At 40.8% G+C, this 8,958-nt stretch overlaps 1 protein-coding gene across 2 annotated transcripts in view; it reads right to left on the reverse strand.

Annotated features, from left to right (window-relative positions):
* The window catches only part of ints8 (integrator complex subunit 8), an 80,502-nt gene that overhangs the window by 42,938 nt on the left and 28,606 nt on the right, over nt 1-8,958 (reverse strand). For both annotated transcript variants that reach the window (XM_043688035.1, XM_043688036.1), the window contains 2 exons: nt 5,353-5,535; nt 902-1,009 (listed from right to left, as the gene is read on the reverse strand). In XM_043688035.1, the coding sequence (XP_043543970.1) occupies nt 902-1,009; nt 5,353-5,535 (291 nt within the window). The remainder of the gene's footprint in view (nt 1-901; nt 1,010-5,352; nt 5,536-8,958) is intronic.

Below are 8,958 nucleotides of genomic sequence, written 5' to 3' on the forward strand. Positions count from 1 at the left end.
GTTTCTTTGGGGTCTAGCAGCTTTTTCAACTCTACTGTGCTAAAACCAAACCAGAACAAACCTTCCCTTCATTATACAATTTTTTTGCCTGGGACAGTATCTGTTAACTATAATCAAATTGGCCCTGAAACACTAACTTGGACTTTTTGGAGTCTGTGTCCTTTATGATCTCTCCAAAAAAAAAGCTAAGGACACAACTATTGCTAAACAGGCTTATTCAAGCTGAAAAATTCAATTTTATGTATGCAGAAACCCTAACTGCTTCATTTTGAGAAATTAAAGTTTTTGAAATATTTTTATAAAAAGTTTATATTTTTACCTGCTAACTTAACTCTATCAATTCCATGTGTATATTCAAATAATTTTTACAGATAAATTATAATTGGATGTATTCTGGGGTTTTGAACTTCCTTCTTGCTGTAAGAATACTTTATGGCGATCTGCTGCTTACTTTGTATGTTTACATCACTGCTGATGGAGGTTGAGCTTCCCTCAACTTGGGATATTAATAAACTAATGTTAGGAAAGGATGTCTACAGTGTAGAAATTGCTATATTTTTCTGAGTAGCTTTCTTTAAGGTTGGTAGAGCGGTTCATTCCCATACTACTGACTGGAAAATCCAGCCCATAAGAATTCATTTGGAAAGTTTAGTTGGTTAAGGCAGTGAATGGATCTATGATATAAACAAGCAAGATTCTGGTATCAAGTCCTGATCTGTATTATAAGCTCAGCTCTATTATATGACAAAGCACTTCTAGATAGCAGGAGAGAATATAATCAGATTTAGCTTTGACAGTCTACTGCAGAGCCTGTTAATATCATGGTTTGCAGATACGAATAATATACGAGAAAATTACAGTTATATAGTGATAATGGGCTATGGGATCATTTGCAGTGTACCTTTGAGAGCAGTTCACTGGTTTTGAATAAGTGTTCCTTTGCTTTTTCATAGGCTGTGAGGTTAGAAGATCCTTGACTGAAGAATACTGTACCCAGATCATAACAAACCTGTAATTTAAAAAGATTTTGGTGGCAAATTTAAACACACATTGAAATACTATTGTAAGGAACATATACATGCTTTCAATTTACTAATGCGTTAGTATAAACATTTTCAGACACAACTGTAGACTCGCATAGGTAAATAATAGTTGCATTTAAAAATAACTGTCATGCGTAAGCTAAGTTACAAATATTACCACAAACCATTATGGTTAAATCTTTTCTAATTAGTATATTATAAAATGTATGCAAAATAAGTATTCTTGCTTTGTGTAGAGGTCTTCTCTCCATTATCAGAGGTCATGGTGTATTATTGCAATAACAAAGTATATATAATAATACACTCACATTTGCAGTTTGTTAACGGGAATACATTATGTCTGAAATATGTAAGTGAATGGAGTTTGAATTGGCGACATAGTTCATGTCAATGTGCAATACACTTGCACGTGATCAATTAGAAAACTTTATTTAGTTCCCAGAAATCTCAAAGACTAAACCTGTACTGAAGCAATATTTAAACATCAAAACAATTTTCTCACAACTAACTCAAAAGCAAAATACTGTAATCCTGTAAATCTGAAATGAAAGCAAAAACATTTTTTTGTTTCGTTTTGATACGTTTTGTTTTTACTTTTGAAACCAGCAATTTGGTGTCCATTGTATATCAAGTTAGCTCAGGTGCAACAAAAAACTAGAATGGTAGAGTAGGTCGGTGATAGATGTATTTTGGGAAGAGATAACAGGAACATGGTTCATGTTTATTGCAGTCGAATGTGGAAGAAATATGCAATGAATTATAGGGCTGTGGAGAGGGAACTTGGATTGACTGAGATTGGAATTTGAACTATTTTGGTTTTTGCGGTGCAGTTAAGAGAAACATAATACAAATCAGTGAGATAGTATATTTTGGTGGGAAGAAAAGGGGTGCATTATTCTCCTTGGCAAGTAATTGGCTGATTAGGGTAGAGAAACAAAAGGATCTGGAGGTTTACTGATGATTTTAAATGAAGGAGAATGAAAATCGGCATGACCTGTCAGGATGAATGGTCTGTTTCTGTGCTGTAAGTACTTCACAAAATGCACAGAGTTCAAAACGTTAACGACAGGAAATACAAGGGCAAGGAAGGAGTGAATGAGAACCTACGTGAAAATATGGTGGACACAAAGTCTTTCAAAAACAAAACATTATAGATTTAGGTCAACAAAAGGTAGCAGACTTAAAACAGAGATGAGGAGAAATTACTTCTCCCAGAGAGTTGTGAATTTGTGGAATTCACTACCTAAAATAGAATGGAAGCTGGAATACTGAATAAATTTGAGGAAGAAATAGAATTAGTAATGCCTTGGAGGGATACTGACATCAAGCAGGAAAATAGGAGTTGAGACCAAGATGAGATCAGTAAAGATCTTATCAATAGTAGGGGGACTGAGTTGACTACACAGACTCCTATTTCCTATATTTTGAGGTCACATGAACAATGGGGTGGAGTCCCAGGGAGACATAGCAGTAAACTTCCATTCATGTTCGGAAAATAACAAAAACAAAACTAAATGTGGACTTGGTTTAGGTTTTCACATGAATTTACCTCGACACGGTCCTGTCCCCATTAGTCCAAGAACTCCCCACCTACGTTCGGGACACCACCCACGCCCTCCACCTCCTCCAGGATTTCCGCTTCCCCGGTCCCCAACTCCTCATCTTCACCATGGACATCCAGTCCCTGTACACCTCCATCCCCCATCACGAAGGACTCAAAGCACTCCGCTGTCTGTGGGAACGGGGAGAGACAAAGGAGCAAAATGCTAGAGAGGGATCTGATCCCACAGATTTCACTGCTTCCCTCTCTCTCTGCAGCTCTCATGTCTATTTCTGTGTTCCCAGTTCTCTCTCCCACATCTTTCCTTCAATCCCTATCTCTCAACATCCTTCACATCTCTGTCCAATGTACATTTCCCAGTGTTCTGCAAATCTCTCTCTGCATCTGTCTGACAGCTCTGTGGGATCTTGCTATTCCTGTCTGTACATCACTCTAGCCACATCACAGCCCCCACCACCACCCCACTCTCTCAGCTCTATCTCTCTGCTGCTGCAGCTCCTCTCTCTCTCTCTTTGTCCTATCTCTCTCCCTGGGATTTCTTTCTTGCTGAAACTTTATTGCTGGAACAGCACAGCAGGTCAGGCAGCTTCTAGGGAACAGAAGATTCGACGTTTCGGGCACATGCCCTTCTTCAGGAATGAGCAGAGAGTGTTCAGCAGGAGAAGATAAAGGGTAGGGAGGAGGGACTTGGAGGAGGGGCGTTGGAAATGTGATAGGTGGAAAGAGGTCAAGGTGAGGGTGATAGGTCGGAGTAGGATGGGGGCGGAGAGGTCAAGAAGAAGACTGCAGGTCAGGAGGGCGGTGCCGGGCTGGAGGGATTCGGCTGAGACAAGTTGGGGGGAGGGGGGATGAAGAAACTGGTGAAGTCCAAGTTCATCCCCTTTGGTTGGAGGGTTCCCAGTCGGAAGATAAGACGCTCCTCCTCCGACCGTCGGGTTGTTGTGGTTTGGCGGTGGATGAGTCCAATGACCTGCATATCCTCGGTGGAGTGGGAGGGGGAGTTGCGGAGCGATTCAGAGAGCACCTCTGGGCCAACCCAATCACCCTGTAGCACAGCATTTCCACTCCCCCTCCCACTCCACCGAGGATATGCAGGTCATTGGACTCATCCACCGCCAAACCACAACAACGCGACGGTCGGAGGAGGAGCGTCTTATCTTCCGACTGGGAACCCTCCAACCACAGGGGATGAACTTGGACTTCACCAGTTTCTTCATCCCCCCTCCCCCCCCCTTGTCTCAGCCGAATCCCTCCAGCCCGGCTCCGCCTTCCTGACCTGCAGTCTTCTTGTTGACCTCTCCGCCTCCATCCTACTCCGACCTATCACCCTCACCTTGACCTCTTTCCACCTATCACATTTCCAACGCCCCTCCTCCAAGTCCCTCCTCCCTACCTTTTATCTTCTCCTGCTGAACACTCTCAGCTCATTCCTGAAGAAGGGCCTGTGCCCGAAACGTCGAATCTCCTGTTCCCTGGATGCTGCCTGACCTGCTGTGCTGTTCCAGCAATAAAGTTTCAACTTTCACATGAATGGCTACAATTATGAAGCTGTCAAGTGAGGAAAGGTTTGAAGGAAATTTGATGTGGGATAAGTTTGCTGAATCAGTTTCTCAGACTTGGGATGGACCTGTTAAACGTGGTTTCACATCCAGAAGTGCTGGGAGCAATGAAGAGATGACAGAGGTTCAAAATGTATCATTTTAAAATCTACTGAGGATTTCTGTGCTTGGAAGATAGCAGGTGAAGAACAATAATTGAGAAGAAAAACTGAAGAAGCAGCTCTGGGATGGGCCAGAAAAAAGTGTGAATTAGTTGTCTTGCACAGTTGTCAACAAATGATTGTTGTATACTCCACTAAAACTTTTCTTAGTTCAACAGCTACTCTATAGACTTACTCAAGTCAGGATAATATTTATGATCTATGATCAAATATCCCAATAATTCAGAGGACATTCTACATTTACTGCTTATTTCTACCAACTCAAATATAGCGAGTTGGAACTACTGGACACAATGCATATATAGGAAATAGTGTGAAGCTAAAATTGAAGACTGGAGAGTTTGAGTTATAGGGTGGGGCTGTTCCCTGGTGCATCAGAGGCTAAGAGGTGACCTTATTGAAGTTTATAAAATCATGAGGGGGCATGGATAGGGTAAATAGCCAAGGTCTTTTTCCTAGGGTGGGATTTCCAAATCTAGAGGGCATATGTTTAAGGTGAGAGGTGAAAGATTTAAAAGGGACCTGAGAGGTTTTCATGTAAAAGGGTGATGCGTGTATGGAATGAGCTGCCAGAGGAAGTGGGTACAATTTGAACATTATCAAAGACATCTGAATGGCTATATGAATTGGAAGGGTTTAGAGAGACATGGGCCAAATGCTAGAAAATGGGATTAGGTCAGATTGGGATATCTGATCGGCACAAACATATTGGATTGAAAGTATTTCCATGCTGTATGACTTAATAAAGAGCAATACAAGTTTAAGTAGCTATTATACATGTACAAATGAAATAAAACACTTGCAACAAATCACAAGATCACTATTCAATTGTTACCTATCATTAAATGTCTGCTGTTTACAGTATGACAACATTCTTACATTTATATTTTTATTTGACCTTTGGACCACATTAGAAATGGAATATTAGCCAACTTGGACTTCTACAGCACAATATTGTGGTGCAATTTCATTTTCCCCTACTTGCACTAGCTGTTTAACGGGAAACATGAAACGCTTGTGAGAATTACCTGGCAATGCATTTCATCCACACTGATGCATAATCCAGCTGCCGAACTTTCTGCTTCTCCATTCGCCAGACTAGGTTCTGCTGCTATAAGATCCAGTGTTCTCATCGTGTGAACATGGAGGTCAGTAGTCAATTGAAGTGCTTGCTCCAATACCAGAATGGAGTCTCCCGCTTGCTCCTTCAGCTATTTGTAGAAAAAATAGATATTATTCCATATGTATCTTTAATTTAAATAATGCAAGCAGCTTATATCAGGTTAATCTGTGTGACCTGACTTTCCTAAATAAATCAGTATGTGTGTGGAATCGAAAAATACGCCTCAGGATGTGTTATTTCTCCACACAATATGTATTTCTGGGAAACAGGAACACCTCTAAATCTGGACCCTACTTGTGATTGACCTCAGATGCCATTTCATAGGAAATAATCTGTATTCTTTGTTCAACTAAGGATGGCAGGCCATTATGAGATAGAGGAGGGTATTTCAAAGTAGACAAAAAGAAAGGGGCCAGCAGCTCTTCTAAGAATGGTGCAAATTTCTCAGGTGTACAGATGGGGCAACAGAAAGTGACAGCTGATCCCAATACTATAACAAACAGTCATAGTCTACTCCACTTTGCTCACAGGGGAAATGCTTTGAATTGAAAACATTTCAAAGAGGTGTGCAAAGTATGATTTGGCTCTTTTAAAGTAACCTCAGTACATGCCTATCATGATGGCCTGACCTCCCACATTACCCTCACCACTTGAGAGTTGACAAGTTGCAGACAAGGCAGATGATCTGGTCATTTACTGTGATTTGTTGGAAAATCACTATATATAATATAGCTGCCATATTTTCCCCATTATAGAGCCATACAGCATGGGCACAGACGCTTTGGTCCAACTCATATGCACCAACCAGATATCCTAAACTGATCTAGTCCCATTTGCCAGCACTTGGCCCATATCCCTCTAAATCCTTTCTGTTCATATACCATCAGATGCTTTTTAAATGTTGTAATTGTGCCCAGCTCCACTGGCAGCCTGTTCCATACATTCGCCACCATTTGAGTGAAAACATTACCCCTCAGGTCATTTTAAAATCTTTCCCCTCTCACCTTAAATCTATACCCTCTAGTCCTTTGGACTCCCCTACCTTGGGAGAAAGGCCTTGTCTATTTACCTTATCCATAAGACCAAAATAAATAGAAGTGGAAGTAAGGCCATTTGGCCCATCAAGTCTACTCCGCCATTCAATCATGGCTAATGGGCATTTAAACGCCACTTACCCACACTCTCCCCATATCCCTTAATTCCTTGCGAGATTAATAATTTATCAGTCTCTGCAGTGAAGACATATCTGCTCTAAATTGACTCCGTTTAATGCTAAGGCTGTGCACATGAGTCCGCGTAGCACATCACTGCTTTTACATTTCAACCCATTTACATTTGCTTTCTTAACCACAGACTCAACCTGCAAGTCAACTTTTAAAGAATCCTGTACAAGCACTCCCAGATCCTTTGTACTTTGGCTTTATGAATTTTCTCACCGTTTATAAAATAGTCCATGCCTGTGTTCTTTTTTCCCCAAAGTGCATGACCTCGCATTTGCTCACACTGAATTTCATCAGCCATTTCTTGGACCATTCTCCTAAACTGTCCACATCTTTCTGTAGCCTCCCCACCTCCTCAGAACTACCTGCCTGTCCACCTAATCATTGGCGAACTTCGCCAGAATGCCCCCAGTCTCTTCGTCCAGATCATTTATATATAAAGTGAACAGCTGCGGCCCCAACTAGTGTACGAGGGAGGGCTTCATAAATCTGGATCATTGGGATCTCTTCCACGGCAGGTGGAACGTGTACAAGGTCAAGAGATTTGCTAGCTCTGTTTCACAGGGTTTAAACTAGGGTAGTGAGCAGTGTTCACAGCGTGATCGCCTCCAAACTGGGGAGACGAAATACAGATCAGGTGGCTGCTTTGCAGAACATCTATTCTCTGTCTGTAAAATCAGCCCCAAGTTTCAGGATGCCTGCTACTTCAACACACTGTGTTCCCACGTGAATATTTCTGTCACAGGCCTAAAGCAGTGCACTAGGAAGCCTCAATGTAAGCTCAAAGAACAGGATCTCATTTTCCACTTGTGGACCCTGCAGCTTTTCAGACTCAACAGAGAGTTCAACAACTTTATAGCCTAACTCTGTCTTCCATTTTTTTTAATCCACCCCCACACCCTGGTCTTGTCATGCCATAGGTTGCTTCCAGTACAGTTTGTCCATTCTCTCCTACTTTCAGCTCTCATTATCACTTCTTCAGCTTCTCCTCTGTCGTGGCCTACCATTTGCCACATAACCAACTTTGTTTTCATCATCTAATTTTGAAGTTTTAATCTTAACGTATTGAAAACTACGAAAGTAGATACAGAGCTCTGTTATTTGCAAACAGAAAGAATACATTGTGTTTGTTTCAACTCAACAAAATAGACGAGAGACATTTTCTGGACAATACAGACAACCTACCTAGTTTAAAATTTAACCAGAGATTGGCAGCTAACTGTCAGTAATCATCTAACTGATGCATTCTCCATGATGGCGTCTCTACTATTCAGAGTCCATTTGTCATCCAGTTAGGATTCTCTTCTGATACAATATAAATATGGTTTCTCCCTTACATTGGCACTGTTTGTGAACTGGCCTGCTGAGTGCTGGATGAAAAGCTTTGACAAATGTGTTTTCATCAACAGTCAAGTTCTGCCCTGGTAGTCTAAAAATGGCCATTTGCTCTGAAATAACTTAAGTACAGAATCTTGACTCATTTTAGGAAAGTATGTCTTTGGAGTTTCAGAAGAGTTTCATCTTTATTCATTGTAGTAATATTGGGCTATGGACAGTTTTTTTTTTACTAAGAAAGCACCTTCCTAACAAGTTCATGTTTCACTTCATAATTCCCTCAAACAATTTTAGAATAGTCAGAATGAGGAGAATTCTTAATCAGAGATCAGATATAGCTCCAGAAAGGTTGGAAACACAGTTGATTCAATTCTGAGCTCAACATCAGACAAAGGGACTTGCATAACCTACAAGGACCTCTCTTTCAGCAGATCCCACTTTAAAAGACTTTTCATCCACTCACAACATAATGAATTAGTATTTCCATGTACAGTTAATGCAGCAACAAATTCAATAATCTAAAGTCAACAAATGGTCAGGATGTTGTATTCTGCATGTGTTATCAATTATATTCTGGTCTTAACATGGACAAATCCATGGGATTTGCTAATTTTTTTAAAAACGTGATATAAAAATACACTAAAACTCTTGGACACTTACAACAATGTAACCGAAGTGCAATAGTGGCACTGTATCCTCAGACGCAGCTGTGATTTTCCAGAACCAGTCTTTCAAGAAACTGGATAGCAAGGATTTCATAGTATTATAAAGTACTGGGCATATATTTTAAATAAATACCTATTTACAACAATGATGGACAGATAAAGATTGTCTAATCCATCCAACCTGCCCCACTTAATTGTGGTACCTTGTCTCTTATAACTGTCCATCCCACCCAAAGCCATGCAAAACAGTCGGATGAGTGACATGGAAGGGGGAGAGGAGGGGGGAGGGGG

Source organism: Chiloscyllium plagiosum, chromosome 4, assembly GCF_004010195.1.
Source record: "Chiloscyllium plagiosum isolate BGI_BamShark_2017 chromosome 4, ASM401019v2, whole genome shotgun sequence".
NCBI classification, from domain to species: Eukaryota; Metazoa; Chordata; class Chondrichthyes; order Orectolobiformes; family Hemiscylliidae; genus Chiloscyllium; species Chiloscyllium plagiosum.